The sequence below is a fragment of the Oryzias latipes genome, chromosome 16 (assembly GCF_002234675.1).
Source record: "Oryzias latipes chromosome 16, ASM223467v1".
NCBI lineage: Eukaryota > Metazoa > Chordata > Actinopteri > Beloniformes > Adrianichthyidae > Oryzias > Oryzias latipes.
Window position 1 is genome coordinate 9213435 of NC_019874.2, and position 23225 is coordinate 9236659.

The 23225-nt window shown below is 42.4% G+C and overlaps 1 protein-coding gene across 5 annotated transcripts in view; it reads left to right on the forward strand.

Annotated features, from left to right (window-relative positions):
- grik2 (glutamate ionotropic receptor kainate type subunit 2) overlaps window positions 1–23225 on the forward strand; it is a 254054-nt gene that overhangs the window by 108589 nt on the left and 122240 nt on the right. For all 5 annotated transcript variants that reach the window (XR_002291930.2, XR_002291929.2, XM_020709977.2 and 2 more), the window contains 3 exons: window positions 1682–1863; window positions 5145–5198; window positions 7942–8115. Coding sequence is in view for 3 of the 5 variants with exons in the window: in XM_020709977.2 (XP_020565636.1) it covers window positions 1682–1863; window positions 5145–5198; window positions 7942–8115 (410 nt within the window). In the remaining 2 variants the exon portion in view is untranslated. The remainder of the gene's footprint in view (window positions 1–1681; window positions 1864–5144; window positions 5199–7941; window positions 8116–23225) is intronic.

Below are 23225 nucleotides of genomic sequence, written 5' to 3' on the forward strand. Positions count from 1 at the left end.
TGTCTGGACAGATTTGGGTTTAAATGTGGGTGATTGACCAAATGTGTTTAGTTGTTTAGCTGTTTTTCTGTGTTTTACCTTGTTTTGCCGAGTTATTTTGTCCTACATTGCTTAAATCTCTGCACCATGAGTGAGAGGGAGGGAGAAGATAATGAGTTTATATAGCACCCCTACCATTTCAATCTGTAATGACAATGTTGGAAAATTCCCAATGAATGACTACGCAAAGTGGATATTGTTTTGTTCTTTTTATTGTTATAAAAATGAGTATATCTGCCGGCTCAAACTTAGACATATGAGAGTTCAAAAATAATAATACATCAAGTTGGAAAAAAATATTAATTTAATTTGAGTAAATTGACATTTAGTTAAATAAATATGTAAATTTGAGTTGTATAAACAATTGAGTTTTATTGACGTAAGAAATTAGGTTGAATAAATTTAACTCAATTACTTGTTAGCAATAGAAGTAATTAATTTACGGTAAGTTGGCAAAATTGGATAAGTTATATATATATGCATCACAAGGAAAATGGAAATAAGTTCAGAAACCTGTGCGTTTACTTTGTCTGTTCTTCTACTACAAGCAGAAACTCTTTTGCTGATGCAGCCGTGTTACTTTTTTGATGGACGCATAATCTTCATACGCCGTCATTTAAATCTCCGACTCTGTCTCACTGAAGTGTAGCGCTCTCTTTTTTTCTCCACGTTTCCATGGTTCCATGGTTTTCCATGGTTCCACGGAAATTGTCGATCTATTGAGAATGTCTTTATGTACTTGCTGTGCACGTGCATTAACCAAGGGTTACCAAGTCGAGCGTAATTACGCCAACTCATATCCGGTCTTTTGGAACCGACATACCCCGAGTAAACAAGTTCAGGCGGATTTCAGCCAGAGTTCAGGCTTAAAGTCAGGGCAGTTTAAACATGCTTCCTGGAATACCCCCCTGGTCTAGTGCTGGAGTGTACATAACAAACACACACAGTGAATGACATTTAAGAGTTTTTATTTAAGAGGAGGAGGGGAGGTAGAGACCAAGGTTGAGCTAAAGGAAAGAAATAAAGAAAACAAAACACAGCCTAACTATCACTAGTCTAGAACAGAACCAGAAAACAAAAGTATCACTGACTTATCTACAAAGAGTTTATAAAACATACAAGGGGTGGCAACAACCAACTTACCTAGTGTATATAACAAAAAGCAAGCTACATGAGGCGTACAGGGTACCCAGGTTACCTGTCCACAAACCTCTCCAACATAAAGCGCTGTTCACATTCATCTGTGTTATTAAATAATCTGTGTTGTGATCCAGAAAGAGCTCTGCTCTCAAGTGATCCACAGGAGCTTATATGCAGGCCTGGTGGCTGGCTCTGGGGCCTGATTGCACAGCTCGTCACCAGGTGTCTTCACTCACAGGACGCATTTGCAGCACATGCATAGGAAAGAGGAAAGGAAAAGGAAAGGAACAAAAGGAAAAAACAGTGAAAAACCTCTGCATGTGACACTTGACATACACATTAAGGATGTGATTGCAACTGTCATGATGAGGTAGTGCTAAATGTGAAATTTGCTTTCACATTGTAAATGAATCTTGTTGGATAAATGTTTGTTCTTGAGAACTGTCAAAGATCGAACACCTTTTTTAACTATTTAACCCGTTTTGTGTTTTTTTCTTCAAAGGACTGATTCGGCTGCAGGAACTTATAAAAGCGCCATCCCGGTACAATATCCGCCTGAAGATCCGACAATTGCCTCCAGATTACAAGGACGCAAAACCACTTTTAAAGGAGATGAAACGAGGAAAAGAGTTTCATATCATCTTCGACTGTGGTCACGAAATGGCAGCTGGGATCCTTAAGCAGGTGTGCAGATGATGTGTTGGTGTATCTGTGAACACACAGCTGTGTGCAGTTCCTGTTTATTCCTTTGCTCCCCTGAAGCTTAAAGATGACGATGAGTTCATAGTCTAAGACAGTGTTTTTCAACCAGTGTTGAGGAAGGGAGATGGTCTGGTCTGCCGTGGGAAATTGCTCCTCGTTAATCATTAACTGATCTAAAAACATTTACCATCTCCAGTATATCAGCTCTGTGTTCATCCAAACAGGCCCTAATAAAACATTAAGTAGTTAGGAATATGAAAGATCATAAAATACTTTTTTCTTTGTGTTTATTTGATTCTATTAAAGACATTTTGATGAGAATGACTGTACCGCGATTTAGCCGTAGCATCAGCTGTTTTCGGAAAAGTCCCGCCCCTTTAACTGTCTCCACCAATCACAAGTGATTAAAGTCCTCACTTCCTTGTTCCGATTCTGCTCATAAAGTCGCTTAGTTCCAACAGAAATAACAGCTAAAGCTCATCTTTAGCGGTGTAGCTTTCCGCGGGATCCGGTATCAGACCGTGGAACAAGTGAACAAAACAAAGAAGCTCAGAGACGCGAGTCTGTCTGGCGTTCGGCGGCTGTTTGCACTACATCTCCCATGATGCATTGGGTTAAAGTGACAGCGTCTCAGCGCACAATGAGGCTTGCTTGCTTGGGTAATCTATTGTTGGGCATCCGACACACGTGCCCTGCCCATCGAAGTTGTGCAGATGTTATTAGGGCATCAACGCTAACTGTGTTGGCACGTCTCAAAACCTCAACATCTGGGATACGATGTTGCCACTTGATGTTGAGAATAAAGCGAAGGTGGCGAAGCTGAAGTCATGTTAGAGCCTTGATATGTCTGCGGTAGAGTGTGGTACACTCGATGGAGTATAGCAAGCAGGGGATGACTGCGGCTGCATATACCTTCACTTTGGTACTAGTACTGATGTCATGGCAACTCCACAGTCTCTTTTGTAGTGCACCATAGGCCTTAGTGGCAGAAAGTATTCTCCGTTCCACTTCCAGATCAGCTGAGTTTGAGTTAGTTAAGGTACTGCCCAGGTAAGAAAAACTCTCTGTTGACTTCAGTGGTTCATCATGGACCATAATCGTCTCTGGGTATTTGTTGGATAATGTGGGAGGCTGATACAGTAGTTCGGTCTCAGAGATATTAATCTCCAATCCAAACATCTCAGCTGCAGAGGAAAAGCGATCTACAATCTGTTGCATATCAGATGCGTTGTTAAAAGTCTTGAAACCTCAACGAACAGACATCAAACAGTTTGTAAATCTTCTAACTTAACCTTTTTTACATCTTTTAGAAAAAACAGCTGCAACTTCCAGCTTTTTCTGCCACAATTATCACAAAAATGCATGTGAGATTGCAGAGGGGCTGTAGATCAATACAGACTATGAGTTTCAATTTTTCTTTTTTTTTTATGCTGGTGTGCCGCGGGATTTTTATCAAGGTTAAATTGTGCCGTGGCTCAATAAAGGTTGAAAAACACTGGTCTAAGATGCATTTTCAATCAGCAGGTGTCTAAATCAGGCCCTCATCAACAATGGGTATTTTTTTTCTGCTTTTTATTATTTTTCGTTGTCATATTTAGTTAATTTTCTTACATCACAAATGCATTTGCTAAAAGTGATTGAATTAAATTACTGGAGTTGACAATAAACAGTAATTGGCTTCCTGGTTTGCTGGTTGTCTTGTGTCACAGTTTCATGAGACTCGGAAATAAAATCAGTGTGGTGTCATCTGCATATTACTGAGTGGCATCATAATTTTCTATTTGACCCAGTGTTGCTAGATTTTGGGGGGGAAAAATACAAGCCCAACGGTAAAAAGTAAGTCCAAAAACATTTTAATTTTCAACAGCAATGGCGGTGAGCAAGAGTTAGTGGACGTTGAGTTTAGTTAATTGAGCCTAAGGCTGCTATCAGAATAGGATAGAATTCATCTGAGAAAGATCAGTTCCTTTGGTCCTTGAAGGACTAGATTATTTTGTGAGGATTCACCCTAAAGAAAGATGTAATGGAAACCTGTCAAACTGATTTCAGACGCTTTGCCTCTGTTGATGGAGAAAAAATATAGATAGATTTCAGGAAATCTCAAAGGAAAGCTTAGGATTCGATGCATATTCTGATGTTACCAGTTGTTTTGCAGTTCAAAGTATTTCAATGTTGAGTTTGGAGATGCGCCAACTGGAGGAAGAGTCTCAACCATCTCCTCAGACCACTGGGCAGGGGACACATAACCCACATTAAATTTGTCTTTTACCACTGGCGCATGATTCCAGTGGTGAGTGTATCCAACTGTCCTTACACATATGTGCAAGTCCCTCCATGCATGGAATGATCCTCTGCACATAAATCCGCTCCTTTTCGTGTCAGCATGGTCAGATTTCCAAACCAGAACAGGGGGTTTCCACCCCCCTGTTCTCTATGACACAAGCAAATGGAATGTGATACTCTAAACGGCTGCAAAGTTATGGCTGAGGGGAAGTGTAGCCAGTCGGCATAGGGTGGTAAAGTGAGGATGACTTTGGTGGTGTGGCAGATGAAGAAAAGCTGAGGGCCAAGACTTTGGGATCTCAGGCGGTTCTTCCAGGTGACTGATCAGCTCAAATGAGCAGAGAGACTGACAGAAGGTACTTGGTGTGTCATCTGGAAAGAGGAAAGCAGATTTTTATCCAGACAACTTGATTACTGCATTTCTGTGATGTCTCTAGACAGAGGAGACCACTTTAGAATAACATTTTATTTTAGCTTCCTTTTTAAGCCTAAACCAAATGAGTGGATCAGAATGCTGAAGTGTCTGTGTGAGATAAACTGGAGCTTTGGATGAAGGCATAATGTGGTGTAATCAGCTGTAAATGGTAGGAAAACTGATTTCCATCTCCATTGTGGCCTGTTGTGGGGGCGAGTGGATGTATTTGCTCATGATCCGCATGTTCTAAATCCTTAGAATGATGTATAATCTACCACTCTGTTTTTCCATACACATGCCAAATGTATTGTGATCCTGAGTTGCAGTGTATTTGATTGTGTCTTTTTGGTGGCTGTTAGTTTCTCATTTCTGAGCTGGTGGCTACAGCAGTGTTGCAGAATGAATGCCTCATCGCATTACATGCTGGTACAGCCACTGATTCAGGCAAGCAACCAGGCAAATTCCTGTGTGTGACACTTTGTGCAGAATGTGACAACATCTTATATTTGCTTTTTTATTTTTCATCCGCAAATCTCTCCTCCTCTGCATCTTCTTTTTCTCTCAGGCTCTCTCCATGGGGATGATGACAGAATATTACCACTTTATCTTCACCACACTGGTAAGTGGAGAAAGTGCCAGTGCTCCAAGTCGTGCTTCTATAAAGTGTTGCTCAAAAAACCTGTCTCACTTCAATTTGAATTGTTTGTTCGTTCGTTCATTTAGGTTTTTTTGGATGTAACTCCAGTGTTTATTACTGTATAGCCTGGACAGAGAAAAAAGACAGATGCTTTTCCAGCACTGGGAGGCTGATCTTTAAATAATTAGATTGTAGTGTTCTGTTCTGTACAAACAACACAACTTTGAAGAAGCAGAAGAAAAGAATTGATAAATGGCCTATACTTAGCACTTTTCCTTTTACCTTCTTCGAAGGCCCAAAGCGCTTTACAGTCACAGACCCATTCAACCATTCACACACTGGTGGCAACTCTGCTCAAACACCTTGCCTCTGGCGCCAACCTTCCACCAGCTGATATAGAGCTGATATCCTGAAGATGGTAAATGTTTTTAGATCAGCAAAAATGGGTAATTTCTCACGGCACACCTGACCATATGTCACGGCACACCTGACCATAGCGGCACACTGGTTGAAGAACACTGCTGTAGGACACAGTTTTTATCGTGAAACAAGCTGCGAACAAGCAGTTATGTTAAACATGAACGATAACGCCTCAGGGGTTCACAGAGTAGAGATGCGGTGTGCATCAAAGGGGCGAGCACTCTGCCTCAGTGAGTGAAAGACTTTGACATGAAACTAAAATTAAATAAGAAGAATTACTGTTTTTCCTTGTAATTACAGTATCTGTGTTAATTTAGTAATGCATTAACATGCCTAGCCCTAGTATTTAAACACATTGATGTACTTTATTAACCTTCCAATCTCAGCACCTTTTTTTGTGTTCTTTCTCACATACAATACATCAACTTTAAAGGTTTGTTTTCAGTACAACAACTTCAAAATGAGCGCAGAAGATTTTGTATAGCAACCGAGCTCGAAATACTTTTGTCTAATTGAACTAACTGATGTGTCTGACTGACAATAAGAACATTGTCATTTATTTGTTGTTGTGATATCCTGTCAGAAAACAGGAATTTGCTTTTTAAAGAGAGACACAGTTTAAACTTTTGCAACAAAACATGAAATACATTTAGGCGATGCATAACTTTCTGCTTAAAGGGTTACGTCAGGCTGTTACTGTTGCAAACATAAGACCAATTAAACAGAATTTAACCAATAATATGTTTTATAATAGAATAAGTAGAAAGTAATTCCTTTTCATCTAAATCTAATTTAAAATTTCCTCAGGGATTACTAAAGACATTTTCTATTCTATTCTATTCTATTCTATTCTAATGGATATAATTTAATAGAAAACCATTGACTTCCTGACTACAGGTCCACAAGCCCCCTGACTGGGTGGTCAGGTAAACTCTTAAACTCAAGTATTTATGGTTCTGGAACAAATCACTAACTTGCATTCATGGGCTTATTGTCTCATATTAAATAAAGCCACTTCGCCTAAATGCATAATTTTTAAAGGGGCTTGCAGTCCTTAAGTAAGCAGAGGACCTCTTTTTTTTCCTGTCAGAAACTGTCTTTTTCTACAGACTGAGATTTGTTGAAAGGCTAAATTAAAGTGAGCAGATTACAGATTTTGTTTATTACAGAGAGTCCTCAGAGGCTCTCGGCTATTGTTATTACTCGCACCCAGTGTGTCTAAGTCAATTCCTTCCGTTCCCAGCCTTCCCCAGTCACCTAAGGTGTGCCCCAAGGCTCTGTCCTTGGGCCGCTCCTTTTCATCATTTACCTCCTCCCACTTGGCAGTATTTTCAGGAAATTCAATGTATAATTCCCCTGTTACGCTGACGATACACAGCTATATTTATCGACTAAAACTCTATACCCCACCACCACCGCCCTCACAACCTGCTTATCGGAAGTTTAATCTTGATTCTCGTCAAACTCACTACAACTTAATAGCAACAAAACTGAGGTTCTCCTTGTTGACTCTAAATCGACTCCAAATACAGTCACCTTACCCTCTCCATTGACAATTCACTGGTGTCCTCATCCCCCGTAGTAAAAATCCTTGGCGTTATTCTTGACAGCTGCCTATCATTTCACTCTCATGTCAGTAATATTTCCCAGTCATCGTTCTTTCATCTACGCAACATCAACCGTCTTCGTGCCTCACTCACTCTCCAGCAGCTTCACCGGCTCCCGTCCATCTGAGAACGAATTACAAAATTCTTCTCTTAACTTTTAAGGCTATCCACAACCTTGCCTCTCCCTACCTGTCCAGGCTGCTGAAGATCGCTACACCTTCCTCCCTCTGAGATCCTCTTCCTCACTTCACCTATTTGTTCCCTTGCCCCGCCTCAGCTCCATGCTCTGCCGCCAAACTTTGGAACTGACTCCCACCTAACATCAGGAACACAGACTCTTATTTTATCCAAGTCCAAACTTAAAACTCATCTGCTGAAAATGTTGTATGCTTTTTAGCTCTGTTTGCACAATTATTTTTAATAATTTTTATCTTGTGTTTTCAACTGTGTGTTGTTCTGAATTGTAAAGTGTCCATGGGAGCCCGGAAAGGCGCTTATAAAGTAAATGTATCATTATGATTATTATTTTCTTCTCAAACAGATTGTTAATGTCAGCCTCTCCCTAGCTTTTTTTTTCCACACAGGGTCATTAAGCTTGGATTTCTTAGACATTACCATAGGAATGAACATATGTATGTGATTTTGCATAGGTTATATCTTTTTTTCTAGACATCTGAGTGCATTGTCTCTGTTTCCAGGATCTGTTTGCATTGGATGTGGAGCCTTACCGATACAGTGGGGTGAACATGACAGGCTTTAGGATCCTGAACACGGAAAACAGTCAAGTGGCTTCCATCATTGAGAAATGGTCCATGGAGAGACTGCAGGCTCCTCCAAAACCTGACTCTGGTCTACTGGACGGGTTCATGACCGTAAGTCTCTTGGGCGCTGTGGTTCAGCGGATGAACATGAATGAATCAATCAAAATAAACAAGCTTTGAGTTGCTTTGTTGAATTTGAAGTACATGTGTGCCTTTTTGGAAGTGCTAATACCCTAAAGACCTCTAGGTTTCAGGAGCTTTTAGTGCTTTCTGAGGTCATGCACCTGTTTGCTCTTCAGTATTGAAGTACTTTTTACATAAATAAAGTAAACAGCCGTATGTTTTAGCGTTTTCAGATATGCAGTAGTTACTCCTATTGTGATTCTGAGTCATGCAGAAGGAGTCTGTATAAATGAGCCCTGAGTTTGATGGGAGGAACGGCTTGTGTGGTGATCAGAGCATGCTCCCTTTATTAACTCCTCCTTCACAATGCTTTCATACCACTCACTTATCTGGGAGCCCAGCCAAAACTCTCAACCCACCAGGGACAAACTACCAGAAAAATACTAGGAAAATGAGAAATATGACTGATAGATGAACAGGAGTGGGTGAAGGAAAGGCTGTAGTGAAATGAAAGTCTTTGTGTTTCATTCCGCAGCCACAGTAGAGGTGTTAAATGTTAGACTGCTTGGTCTGATTCCAGTTGAAAAGCACTGGCAGCAGCACCGGCAACATGTTGGCTGCTGATTAAAAACAGTGGCACGCCTCTGGGAAGGAGCCGATTCCGGCTTTTTTCTTCTTTTCTAAAATAGCGAGATCATGCTGAGACATATTTCTGGACTGATAATGTAGACTGTTACTCAGTTTGAGCACTTGTTAGATTTTTGGCTCAATCAATAGTTTTCCACTTGAGGCCTGAAATGGATTGTGTGTATGATAACTGGGCATTTTCAAAGCACGGAGCCTCAGGGCGCTTTTATCACCCGTAAGTATAACACACGCTACAGCATGAGGCCTGAATCAACTTCATGTGCTCAGTCCAAACAGAGAAGCATAAGTTCAGAGCATTCAGAGCATAAGTTCAGTCTCGTCACAATTTCCCGTTATTATTTTTTTTTATTTTGTTATCTTCTGTTAGAAGGAGCCAAGGTGGTTAAATCTGGATCCGTGACGAGCACAGATTTATGTGTGTGGGAAGGGCTGTTTTCCTGCTCATCAGTGAGTGTGAAGGTGGGGATTGATTCATTAAACAAATGGCCTCCAGTCAGTAGCTAATGCATATTGACACGGTGAATATGAGATTTATATACGATTTAAGGAACAAAATGCTGATGTTCTGTAACTTTTAGACTTGCAGATCCTGACAGAATTCATGACTGTATAAATATTTCTCTGTAGCTTGACTGGAAAGCTGGACATACACAGAAATGCACTGTAAAGCAATGCAAAGATATACAAGGAAGAATGAATCAGTTTATGAGGTTTTTTTGAACCAACACAAGGGTTAAAAGACACAAAAGATCAAGAAACATACACCAAGTTCATTGTCCTCAGGGGATCATCTTGATGTACCAGCAAACCAGGGGAGCAGATGCATCAGGTTGTTTAAGCATAACAGATAAGGAGAGCAGGCAGGAAAGACTGCAAGCAATCACAGGTATGGATACCTGTACAGATCCAAGATTACATGAAGCCATGAGCAGGGGAGGCCATGGCCTCAAGGCTTCTCTCCGTTATCATTTTCCAACTGTGTGACAAAAAAGATCCTCAGTCTTGCATTCTGTCTGCAGTTAATTGGTTTGTCTTGAATCGTGGCTTAACATGTGCAACAAGAATGACCTGACAAACTGCACACTCTCATTAATGCTCTCATTGTTAACTATCCGCTGCTGTCTAATGCATCAAGTGGTCTTTTAAATAACAGTGGATCAAAGACATAGATGGGCTTTTGGAGAAAAGAGGGACATCTTGTTAGCAGAGCAACCATGGCGACCCTTCAGTCCCCTTTCTTTGTCTGTCATGCTCCAGCAACTTGTCATAAATCGACGGATTGGTAGGGAGCCCCCCTCCGTGTCACATGTTGACCCTTTGGGTGAGCCCAACTCGTTTTTGACGTGCTGCCTTCTCTGATTAAATTACTTTGGTAAAGTTTCACAGATTCCACCTTAATGCTATTACTACTACTACTACTACTACTAATAATAATAATGATGTATGTATTTATTTAACCTTTATTTATCCAGGCAAGACAGATTAAGACTGTTGCCTGGCAAAAGGTAAGACTTTTTGAGAAACAAACAATAATATTAATATTAAAGGAAACAAAAAAAACAATAAAAGTAAAAAAAAAAGTATTTTTCTTTTTCCTCAAACAATAGTTTACATTTCTGTAAATAAAACAGAAATTAAGGTAAAGGTTTTTCTTTTTATTTTACGGTTGAAAACATAAATCAATCGCCAGCGTCCTAATGTATAGTTGCCCAATCTGATATTTCAAGTCCAATTCTGCCTAGAAATGAATAAATACACACTAATTTTTATTTTTTTATTTTAAGAATTTAAAAACTTTTATGCTCTCGCTGGCCACATTAAATGACATGGGGGCCACGGGCCTTGGGCCAAAAGGCCCGCGGGCCTTGGGCCAAAAGGCATGAGGCCACGCTTGATGGCAACAACTAATCACTTTAATAAATGAACCCAAACTGTCTAAAAAACATGAACAAAGTGAGAAACAAAAAAGACAAAGCTGACCTTCCCCCATCCCCCAGCAGCATGGGCGAAACCTGACCAGAACTGGCTAAAGATGTGGGCAAGGAGGTTGACCCCACTGATCACAGCAGAAAAACCCAGAATAAAACAATGGTCAGACTTCTGCCTCTTTCTCGGTCTGTCTCTGCTTTCTCACCGCAGCAGCATCTTCTGCACCCTGGGCTTTTGTGAAAAACTTCCCATCAGAGAGAGACTTGTAAGTCATTTCACTTTTTGGCAGGAGCCTCTCAGGAGGTAGTGATCTTCTTGGACGATGCTCTTCCCTGCCTCTCAGCTGAAGCTTCTCTTAGCTTCGTTTACTCCATCTGCTTGCTTCTGTGCATCAAGCTGTCTCTCAGTGTGTTTCTCTTTAGCTGACAGACTTAGTTCTGGCTGAAGTAGAACTGCTTCCATGGGAGGAATTTGGCTGCAACATGTTTGGGGACATTATTGCAGCAGCTGGCATTATTCGTGCACAACTTCCTGCTTTCTCCACCCCAAAAAACACATAGACTGTTCTGGAAGATTTCCCTCAGTTAGCCCCTGGAAAAGGTCCCATCCTAAAAATATATTTCCTGTTGGACATAATGGCAACAGCTCTGCCTGAGATTTTGTCCCTTTTTTCTTGACCCTTTTGTGAAATCATGTAGCTTAGTGGATAAAACCTGCTTACAGCAAGGATGCTGATTAAAATCCACAGATTACATTTCTACTTACAAATCAAAGTTTGCTTTGGTAATAAATGATTATAAATACATACATATAAATATATATATATATAAATTATAAATCAGAATCATCTCAGAATATCACTCATTTGCCAGATTAGTTAAAGGTGAAAACAAATTACCCTCATAGTTTTAACTGCACAAAAATGCAACCTAAAGTGCGAGCAGCATTTTTTACACTAGAGGAGGCTGAAAGGACCAGAATCCCGCTGTTTCTCACCCAGCTCCCAGACAGAACGAGCAAACGTCAGATCACCCAAGTGGCCAGCAATGTTTACTGCTAAGTTATAACCCGCGCTGACTTATTAACTGGGACATCCCAATGTCTGGCACTGTCAGAAAAAGAGCGTTTTTCAATACATCCGCACAGCTGACTCTTAATTTGCCTATGCAGCTGAGTGGCACACATTTCTCTAAAGGATGTGTGCAGCAGTATCTAACAAAGAGTAAGCTCAGAGAATTTCAGGAAAGAGTGAAACTAGAGCACAGTCAGGAAGTTACACTGTGTGAAAAAAGACCTGCCATTCACTGGCAGTAGGTTTAAGAACAAAAGTCCAACTTAGTTACACAAAAAATATAGAATACTTTTAACCTTCTTATGTTTTTGCACAAAAAAATTGAACTTAAGTTTACAGTTTGTGTAATAAAATACCCAATCTGCCCAACACTCTAGATTACACTTAGTTAAGTTTAGGATTTTTTTAATGATTCAGATCAAATTGGACCTATTTAGTATTTAGTTATATAGAACAACTTGTATTAAAGCAATTGTACTTATTTTGTTTTTGCTGTTTTACTGTTTTTTTATGCTTTGTGTTAAAGGTTGGACATGTCCTTCTTGGTAAAGACGCTGTCCTAAAAGGCTGAACAGTCCATTGACGCAATCCTTTCAACTACAGTCAGGACCATTAATATTTGGACAGAGACACATTTTTTCTAATTTAGTTTCTGTACATTACCACAGTGAATTTTAAATAAAACAACTAAAATGCCATTGAAGTGCAGACTTTCAGCTTTTGTTCCATGTGTTGAACAAAAAGATTGCATAAAAAGGTAAAGAACAAAAGCATTTTTTAAGCACAATCCCTTCATTTCATGGACTCGTAAGTATTTGGACAAATGAAATAATTGAAAACTAAATGGTCATTACTAATATTTGGTTGAAAAGGGAGCCAGTTTAGCTCGTGCTGGTTTGCGGCGCCTTCCGTCTGTAAAACCAGGGTTCGACTCCGGGCTGCTCCCTGTTCCCTTCTCTACCTCTGCCGGTTCCAAGCCCGGTTTGAGAAGGTTGCGTCAGGAAGGGCATCCGGCGTAAAACATTGCCAAATTTACCATGCGACTTGTTCGCTGTGGCGACCCCTGATGGGAGAAGCCGAAAGTGGAAGAAGACTAATATTTGGTTGAAAACCCTTTGTTGGTAATGACAGCCTGAAGTCTTGAACTCATGGACATCACCAGATGCTGGGTTTTGTCCTTCTGAATGCTCTGCCAGGCCTTTAACGACGCAGCTTTCTGTTGCTGTTTGTTTGTGGGCCTTTCTGTCTGAAGTTTAGTCTTCAACAAGTGAAAGGCATGCTCAACAGATTTTAATGCAACAGTAAGGGGTTAAATACATGCTTATCTCAGACACAAGAGGTATACATTTGTGTAAACCTCTTGTATCTGAGGCTAAACTTTATTTTTATTATTTTAATTTGCATTTCATTTTTGACAGAAGGGAAGATCAATGGAGTGGGGGCAAGGCTATAAGAAAGGACAAAGGGGGTAAAATGATTGGAGGATGATAGAAGGAACACATAGGAGGGGGGTGCATTACATGCATTAACCTTCACACACAAAAATTGACACACACATAAAATGAATACAGACAAGCCCTCACGCATATGTAAACACGTACTAAACATGTTTCAAGCATGTATCAATCATGTATGCATGTACAAATATCCTGCTTGTACAATGGTTTTACTGAATATAGGGAGTAAAAAAAAAGATGGGGTGCACCCGGTCACCCACACACTGAGGAGGTCCGGTGCAAGGCCCCACCCACCTAAGAGTTCCCCCAGCCCCAGACAAGGGACACACCACTAACCAGTGCCCTCCAAAAGCGCCCCCACAAGGGATGGGTTAGGGGACACAAGTTCAATGACCACCACCCTCCTTATCAAATGTATTTTTGTGGGAAGTGTGTATTAAAAACTGTAGTACAAGTTGGGGGGGAATGCATTGTGAGGACACGTCCTATTTATTTATTTTTATTTTTTTGAAGTGATGTCCAAGTGTCCTCCCCATCAAAGGATCCTATATATCTAATTTGTAATTAATACCAGAGGCCAGGATGAGGGCTGCAATGCAGCAACCAAGGAGGGAGGAGCCAATGCCGAGTAGCCCAACCCCCAAATGCATCGTAAATTGACTTGCCTCCCCCAACACTAAAATGAATAATCAATGGAAGGAAGGAGGGCACTTTGGGGACAACTTCCATACTGACCCCAATATTTTGTTTGAAACACCTGCCCCCAAGCACCCCTAAGTATTGGACCCCATGCCTTCCCAGCAAGATGGACACATCAAAAGAGAAATCCACTCCCCAGTCCCAACCCTCCTCCCACACAAAAAGAGAGAAGCCAAGAAAGCGCCGGCCTCAGGGGCCAAACCCAGGCCTCTGCCCCCAAGCACCCCCCAAAGCAGGATGACATACTTCTGTCTTTTTGACGCGCTGTCGTTTTAGGAAGAGATGCTACTTGGGACATTTAAATCATAATAAGAACTTTTCAAACTAGCTCAATATGTATGCATGTATTTAAAAGTCAGAGAAAATCTGACCACAAATAGCAAATGGTTACATTTAAAAATAAAATTTTGCGGCTTCTACCACCAGAACCAACACTTTGTGATCATGCTGTATGTGTAGACCTGATGATGGACCCATTGAGTCACTTTAGCACCGCAATTGAAGGTCTAATCGTCCTCCTTTTACTGGAAGTTAAAGACAAAACATACTGGGCAGGAAAGAGAAGTGTTTTCCTGTCAGTAACTGGATGCTACAAGCCTATTTAAAACACATGGACATTGATCTCTATATTTTGTCTGGGCTGGGGACTGGCACAGGGAGACCCAGACATGGGCCCTCTTGTTAGGCAGAAGCATTAAGGGTCTTGCCTAAGGACTCACGCTGGATGAAGCTTTGGGAATTGAACCCTGATTTCCCATGTGCCAGTCCTGCACGCAGCCCACTGATCCATCCAGCTGCTACATGTGAGAATGTGTACATAACCTTTATTTTTTTCAAAGCTATTTTAAGGTATGAGTCAAACTAGGACATATGTAAACAAATACAGACTAATTACACTGTTTGAATCATTGAATAATGTTGTAGTGATGCTCAAAGACTGGCATGAAAACATGAAACACACCAAGGACCGAATTAAAAAAAAAGTTGTTGAACAATCAATTTTTTCTCCTCATATTGCCAGACAATGCACAGCTGAAGTTTTGTGTTTTGATTAAAAATTGTTTGTGCTTTTAATAACATAGTATTATAATCATTTATCTTAATCCTATATCCATTTATTGTTGCACCTATTTGGCGAAATATTTTAAGTCTGAAAGAAAATCAAAATGAGCAAAAATTGGTCTTCTGACAGTCTGGCATGCAGCGGAGAACCCAGATGCAGAGAAGAACCAACCATAAGCAGCAGCATAAAGTCTCAAAATGTATCAACAAAAAAGTCACCAAATATTAACGGAAACTAAATAGTCCGTAGCAACAGAATTATACAAAAGCAAAACAAATAACGAGCCGACACTGAGAAAACAGAGAGGACCTGTAAAATGCACTGCAGATAATTAGCAAGAACCAGTGACTGAGACTGCTCAGCAGGATCCACGGGTCAATGGGCAGAGTCACATCCACATGCTAGAAACAGCTAAGATACTGTGCAGGACCTTCAAGCTTGGGTGCAAACCACCTGCAGAGGGTAAGAATAGATTTTAGAATATCTTTATTTATATACTGTATGTATGTTACACACACATGTTGAAATCCCTGGTTTAACCCTTGTGCTATCTTAGATGACCCCACTCTTACATTGAGGTGTTCTCCCTACCATGACAAAGGTGGATAAAGGTGGAAAGATTTCATGTAATCCATGGACACCAGTGAGGTTCACAAATCATTGAAGAAAAAAGGTTCAGAGCACTGTCTAGTGGGTCTAGATGACCCAACTCCCAATGTTAAAGTGCCTAGGATAGCACAAGGGTTAAGAGGTATATTGATTGAAACTAAGCACAGCCTGGTTGATTAACTTTTTTCTTATCTTTCTTTTATGTCTTTCCCCAACACCTGCAGTCAGGCTTATTCGTCATTAATGCAAAACAAAACAAAGAAAAAAAGCTGCATCAGAGAAGGAGCAAACTTACAGTCTCCTACTGAAAAATCTTGAGTAAAATCTTTTTTTAATTTAGTGACAGGATTTGCAAAAGAAATGCATTGTAAACACTTGTTCTGGTGTAACCTTGTGTGTGTGCAGCAAACAGAGTACTGCTGACTTTCTGCCCTGGAAAATTTCACAAAAACCTGTTTATGAAAACTCAGACATCTCTTTAAAGTCTGTGCCCCGCATACCCAACCAGCACTCTGATTCCACCCTGACAAGGAAAGTTTGCAGAAGCACAAAGCAGTGCTCCAAGGGTCCTTGCAGCAGATTTCTTTCTCTGCTCATTATCTGCTTGCTGGGAAAAACTCATCAGATTCACTTGAGTGTTAAGACTATTAGTCCTCCTGACAGTGCGTCTTAGTCACGGCACAGTGAATTCTGCTGCTAAAGCAATATGGCAGAGCTCTGCTTGTACACATGTCTGCAGTCCATTCTAGGCCAAACCACCAGGATGTCTGACAGAGCTGCAGCCTTTTTAATTAGCACAGCACGGCTTAAAGACTTAAACCTTATTTGTGTTTCACCAGCATCCGAGGCAAAATGAACAATGTTGTTTTTATTTAAAAGAGGATGCTTGTGCGTTCCATGGATGATATCGAGCTCTTTGGATCACTGACATCAGTCTCAGACACCTGTGATAATTAGCCTGACAGGTGAGTTCAATTTAAGCAAAAACTACTGACGAAGGACATTCCACATTGTTAAGCACACCAACATTTTCCAGCAATATGAGAAAGAAAAAGGATCTCTGCTGCTGAAAAGCATGAAATAGTTCAATGCCTTGGACAGGGTATATAAACCTTGGATATTTCAGGAAAACTTAAGTAGAAACGGATGCAGTGGGCCCAGACACACAGTATCTCACAAAAGTGTGTATATCCCTTAAATTTCTCCAGATATTTTGTATCTTTTTATGGAACAACACTGCATACTTACTTAGCGGTCAGAGCAGGTGCTTAAAGTCACGTGACGCGTCAAGACAGACGGATGTGGTGAACAGAATCCGGTAGTTTTCCAATATTAAACTTCTTTCAGTATTAGAAAATAAACAATCAAAGTTAGTGTATGTATTTTTTTTTGTCTCGGCCCATTACCAAGTGGACTAAGGACTGGTATCGGTCCACAGCCCAAGGTTTGGGGACCACTGCTCATTGAGTTTAATTGAAAAACAAATAATTTTATCTTTTTGACACAGAAATACTATTTGCATAATAATTTGGAACGCACTATAAATGTTGAGCTTTTGTGCTACCGGTGTTAGAGGGCAGCCTTGTCAAAGTCCAACATGCACTGGGAGTAGGTACAGTATAACTAACTGCCGGCTCTGGAAACCAAGCTCCTGCTCTAGTCACAAAAGAACCAGACAGCCCAACAAAAGACATATGGACCGGATGACCTAACTCTTATGAACCCCCCCTTAAAGAGCTGATCAACAATAAGGACAGAAACAGGTCTGCGGTTCCTAGGTCTGAGGTTGGACTGTTGGATGAACTCTCCTCTCCAGTACCCTGGCATAGATTTTCCCAGGGAGGCTGGGGAGTGCGATTCCAAGATGGTATGTCCCCTTTATTGAAAAGGTAGCCACCACCCCTGTCTTCCAGTTCAGTGGTACAGTCCCCAACTGCAATGCAATGCTGCAGAGACGTGTCAGCCAAGGCACTCCCACAGCATCCAGAGACTTGAGGTACTTGGGGCGGAGCCTCTGCTTCCACAACTTCCCTCTGTCCTGCATCATTTTTTAAAGTTGCAAGTTCTGCAGACTAGAATTTTCTGCTTTAAATCAAAAAGGGGAAACGGTTAAACAGTGCATGTTTTAGATTTCAAAATTTAGTAGAAAAATCAACACATTTCAATCATCTATGTATTACTTTCCCTTAAAATTGAACTGTCCACCATTATTTGTCCTTTCTGAAACAACAATAAACTGTGGTGGAGGGAGTGAAGAAGAATAAAAAGAACGGGGAAACTTTTAAATGCCTTGTTGAAACAGATACAAGAAATAAACAGGATAGTGCTAAAGTTAAGAAAAAAGAAAATACCTAACCAGAAACCATATGATATGTAGATAACTGTAGTAAATGGAAAAAAGGAAGGTTTGTACAATTAAAACAGATTAGGGCAAGAAGACTGATGGAAAATGGATATTGTTTGGATGACAAAGATTGGTACAAACATGACAGAAAGATCTTTAAAATACGATAAGATGAGGTGTTTATTGTTCCATGTAGACGTGTGCAACAAATATTCTCCTTCACACAGCAAGATAAAATAAGCTGTGCACTCAGGGCATTTACCTCCAAACTTCAGCAGATTCCTGGAAAACCCTCAGAGATCTCCGTCCAGAAAAGTGCCGTGCTAGGAACAACAAAGAAACTGTGCCGGACCCCCAAGCTCCCAGGACTCTGGAAGAGGACCTGAGCTTGGGTCAGAAACCACCCCCAGAGAATGAAAAGGTCCTTACAACCACATTTTGAGGATCTAAATAAGCAGAAATTGAAGCATCAGATAAATAGTAAGTGTCTGTCATGGTACTCAGCATATACAATAAGGAAGAAAGGCTCACACTTACAGGGAGGACAATTTGAACCTCCTCCTCACATAAAGCAGAGTGTGGTGGAAATCAATTATCCTCTCAAAGGATGAATGGCTCTGCCAGCTCAGCCTGAAGAGGAGCTCTTTCAAGCTCCCCTCGCAAGAGGAAGGGTCCAACTTAACGACTATCTGCTTAATTCAATGCAGTGTTTGAAAAACAACAGCGAGAAAACAATCACAAATTGGAATCTTTTTCAATCAGCTCGCCTTCCTTTAAAGCCACTTTTAAAGCCATAATGCCTGATGACTTTCTTCATGAGGTAAGCCATTAAATGGGCTATAAATGGATGAGTCAATCTGGGCAGGAGGGTGGAGGAGCGGCGTAGGCAGAGGTCGTAAAGATGATGGCGAGTTCGTTTGGAAGTTTGCGTCTGTTGGGTCCTAATGTCCAGCTGCTAATGGAGATAACAGAGATGTCCTGCTGAGAGATGCTCCAAACGCCTCAGGATGAGGAGATGATGGGGTGGGGAGGGGGGCACAAGGACTGACATACACAAACAAATGGAAGCACGATGCGCTAAAAGAAACTGGACGTGGCATATATAACCAGGGGGCATGAGGGGGGTTGACAATGATGGAGGAGGTGAGACATGCTTCATAAAGGAATCTCATCTAAAGCAGATGGGAGAGAAAAGACTTCAAATGAAGACACTTTATGCTTTTACTGATCAGGGAAGTTTGGACAAAAACAAAAGTGGAAGTAAAAAAGACACAGAAGGGGGTGGGGGTGGTGGGGTACAGTGAATAGAAAAACAGAAAGGAGCAATGACATTAAGTCTGGGGCTGAAAACAGATGATTTCCCATTTAACACTTCATTGCATTCGCAGTTATCCCGAGTCCTGCCTGCTGCTGTGATGGCACCCCCTGCTTTCCCTTCAAGCCCCCTACACACACACACACATCACTCGACACACCTCCCATTGTTCCCCCTGCATACCATTCAATATGCCACCACAGAGGCTTCCAGGACAATTTCAGTCAGACTGGAGGATAGCAGCTGGGTGGTGTAGGGGGTGGGGTGGGGTAGAGGGGTGAAAATGGCATTTGAAGGTGGGGGTGGACAGTGTCCAAATAACAACAATCTACCTCCTACTCTTCTCTCTGCTGGTGGAGTAATGGACCACAATGGGCTCAATAGGAAGCATTGTCAACAGATGTATTTTTTCATAGGGATGGGGTGGGGGGGGGGGTAAAGTAGAGTCAATTTTGAGCTTCAGCACAGAACACAAACAGTGGTGCACCCCCCCAACCCCTGTATTCCTGGACAGAGACTGGAGACGATCTGCTCAGGATGTTGATTTCAAACATCTAAAAATCCTTCATCGACTGTCTGCTGTTGATGAAAACAGACCGTGACCCTGAAGACTGTGATTACCTGTTGTGCTGTGATTGTTTGCTATGCTTTGACTTCCATCGCTGACCGATTCTCTGATTGCTGCTAAATTGATATCAGAGAACAGCCAGTTTATATCCAGGCTGTGAAGCAACCCATATTTTCAGAGCAATCTTTATGCCTTCTTATCTTATCAGTTCTGCAGATTCTGATAAGTTTGCGCGTGGGGTCTGACGGGAGTCGCATCAGAATATTTTGTTGCGAAAAATATTAATATTGATGGTTTAGCCCCTGTAGTTGTGCTGCATTGCAAAGCAGAGTTTTGCTAGGCCGTTCAGCTGTACAGCCTCGGTTTGCAATAAGCTTCAAACTTGAGGCAGTGTGTACATGAGGAGAAAGAGGAGCATGGTGGGAAGCCAGCAGCTGGCTGTGTTCTGATGCCATAATGAGGTGCTGTGGTACATTGGTGTGTTTTAGGAATGTTTCCCAAACAAAAAGGAGAGACCTCAATTAAAGGACCATGTGTTGCCAGGAAGAGCACACTAGTGAAAGTCAGCCTGCCACTTAATTCCACTCACACTATGATATGATCCTGGGGACCTCCAGGCTAATTGTCCCCCTCATTCCTCTCTGTGGGCTTGGCTGGTGGTGACAGAAAAAGCATCTCCATCAGCTCTGCTTCATACCTCCTTCAGCACCAAGCTGTGACATTCGTCTGTTATTCATCTGAGCCGCATGCAGCTTGTCGTTCTCATCTCAACCCTGTTGTTGGAATGCATTTCAGCTACGTCCAGATCCTAAAAGAAAACAAAATCTGAAAACTGATGTAACTTTGTTTTGCCGCTGCAATCAAACATTTTTGGATTTGACTGATGTTTGGCAGACACTCTCATGTAAGCAGCTAAGATTTACTTGTCTGTGTCACAATGCATGCAGCTTGAATGCAAAAAAGGGAGAGCGCCCCATCCAGCCCCGTTTGTCGTTTATATTGACTGTTTGCACGCATTTCCAGGTAAACCAATATAATACAAATTAACACACTAAATGCTGTGGGGAAAAAAAGACAAGCTGAGAAGCTGCAGTTTTAAAGGATTTTTGTTATGTGTAGGCCTGACTCCTGCTCAGCTGTCCTGCATCTCTGTTGATTTTCTGTCTGCCTATTTAAGGTGTGTTTGTTTCTGTGCTCAGTGTCGGAGCGTATTCTGTTCTTGGGCCTTCAAGCTTGTGTTTCCCTCTGGCATTAAAGCCCTTCTTTTGGAATCCCATCTGGTTTGAGTTGTTCCTGCCTGCGTCTGGGTTTTCTCCTTTACCTGACCGTAACATTACGCTCCGACCATGTCCAACCCAGCAGGAAGGTCTGACTTAAGGGACTTACCAGGTTCTTCCTCCGAGGGGAGTTCTGCTACCGGCGATGAGCTATCTGTCCTGGCTCGTGAGATGCGTGGTTACATGTCCGGCATGCAACAGCTCCATGAGCGTCTCTCCAAGCTGGAGCATGTCCCCTCGTCTCCACCTCGCCAAACCCGACTGGGTCATCCGGAGCCGTTTGATGGCACGCCTGAGGACTGCCGGGCGTTCATCACCTCCTGTCGCCTTCATTTCGATTTCAACCCGAGCGAGTTCCCGTCTGAACAGAGCAAGGTGGCTTTTGCTCTAAGTTACCTGACGGGCCGGGCCAAACGGTGGGGGTTAGCGGAGTGGGAGCGCGGAGCTGAGATGTGCCGCTCTTTCCGTGTTTTTTCCACTCAACTCCTCACCGTCTTCGATCCCTCTACTCCTCATCGAGCTGCGGCCTCAGAACTCCTCCGCCTCCAGCAAGGGGCTCGCAGCGTCTCGGACTATGCAGTGGAGTTCCGGACCCTGGCTGCCAGCACTCGCTGGCCGGATGAAGCATTGGTGGACGTTTTTCTCCGGGGTCTCTCCGACGGACTCAAGGACGAGCTAGCGGCTAGGGAGATTCCAGAGGATCTGGAGGAACTGATCGACCTCTCAGTGCGTATTGACCGCCGGATGCGGGAGCGGGGCCGTGAGCGTCACGGCAACACAGGTTTTCGCCCACCGCTGCATGAGGAGGATCCACCACTCCAGTCCGACACTCCACGACGGGGTTTTCTTCCTCCTGCGGAGCCCATGCAGCTGGGAGCCGGCCGTCTCACTCCTGCAGAACGAAGGCGCCGCTTGAGAGGAGGTCTTTGCTTATACTGTGGACAGTCTGGACACTCTGTGCGCGACTGCCCGGTAAACTCCAGGGTTCATCAGCAGTGAGGGAACTGGTGAGCCGCAATTCTTCTTTTTCTTCTCCCTCACGGCCCTCTACCAAGGTCTTGGTGACCCATGCAGGAGCTCAGGAGGAGTTTGAGACTCTAATTGACTCTGGCTCCGATGGTGACTTAATCTCTCAGGAGGTGGTGAACAAACTTAAAATCCCTGTTGAGCCTTTATCACCTGTGTTAGTCATTCATGCCATAAATGGGTCTGTTATCCATAAGGTGTCATGTCGTACTGTTAACATTTCTGTGTCTGTGTCCGGAAACCACACTGAACGGATGAGTTTCTATGTTGTGGAGTCTCTGAAGCCACAAGTGATTTTGGGTTTTCCGTGGTTATGCAGACATACCCCTCATATTGACTGGTCTACCGGACGGGTTTTGTCATGGAGTCCCTTTTGTTTACTCAACTGTCTTTCTTCTGCTGCATTTCGTAGTCCTGTTACAGCACAGCGGTCTCCTGACCCGCCGGATCTCAACAATGTTCCCCCTGTTTACCATGATTTATGCACTGTTTTCTGTAAGTTTAGAGCTAAATCCCTTCCCCCCCACCGCCCTTATGATTGTGCCATTGACCTTTTGCCCGGAACCCAACCGCCTAAAGGCCATATTTACCCCCTGTCTCCACCTGAGCGGGAGGCTATGGACAATTACCTGCAGGAGAGTCTACAGGCCGGGATCATTCGACCTTCCTCCTCTCCCGCCGGGGCTGGGTTCTTCTTTGTGGGAAAGCGTGATGGAGGACTGCGACCCTGCATCGATTACAGGGGTTTGAACAATATTACGGTGCGCAATACTTATCCCCTTCCTCTGTTACAGACAGCGTTTGACCTTTTGAGCGGGGCTTCAGTTTTTTCTAGATTGGATCTCAGGAGTGCATATCATCTGGTTCGCATACGAGAGGGGGATGAGTGGAAGACTGCCTTCAACACTCCGAGCGGACATTTTGAGTACCTGGTTATGCCCTTCGGCCTCACTAATGCTCCAGCGGTCTTCCAGTGTTTGATTAATGATGTCCTGAAAGACATGATAAACAAGTTTGTCTTTGTTTATCTTGATGACATCCTGATCTTCTCTCCAGATCTCGACACCCATGTGCAGCACGTTAGAACCGTC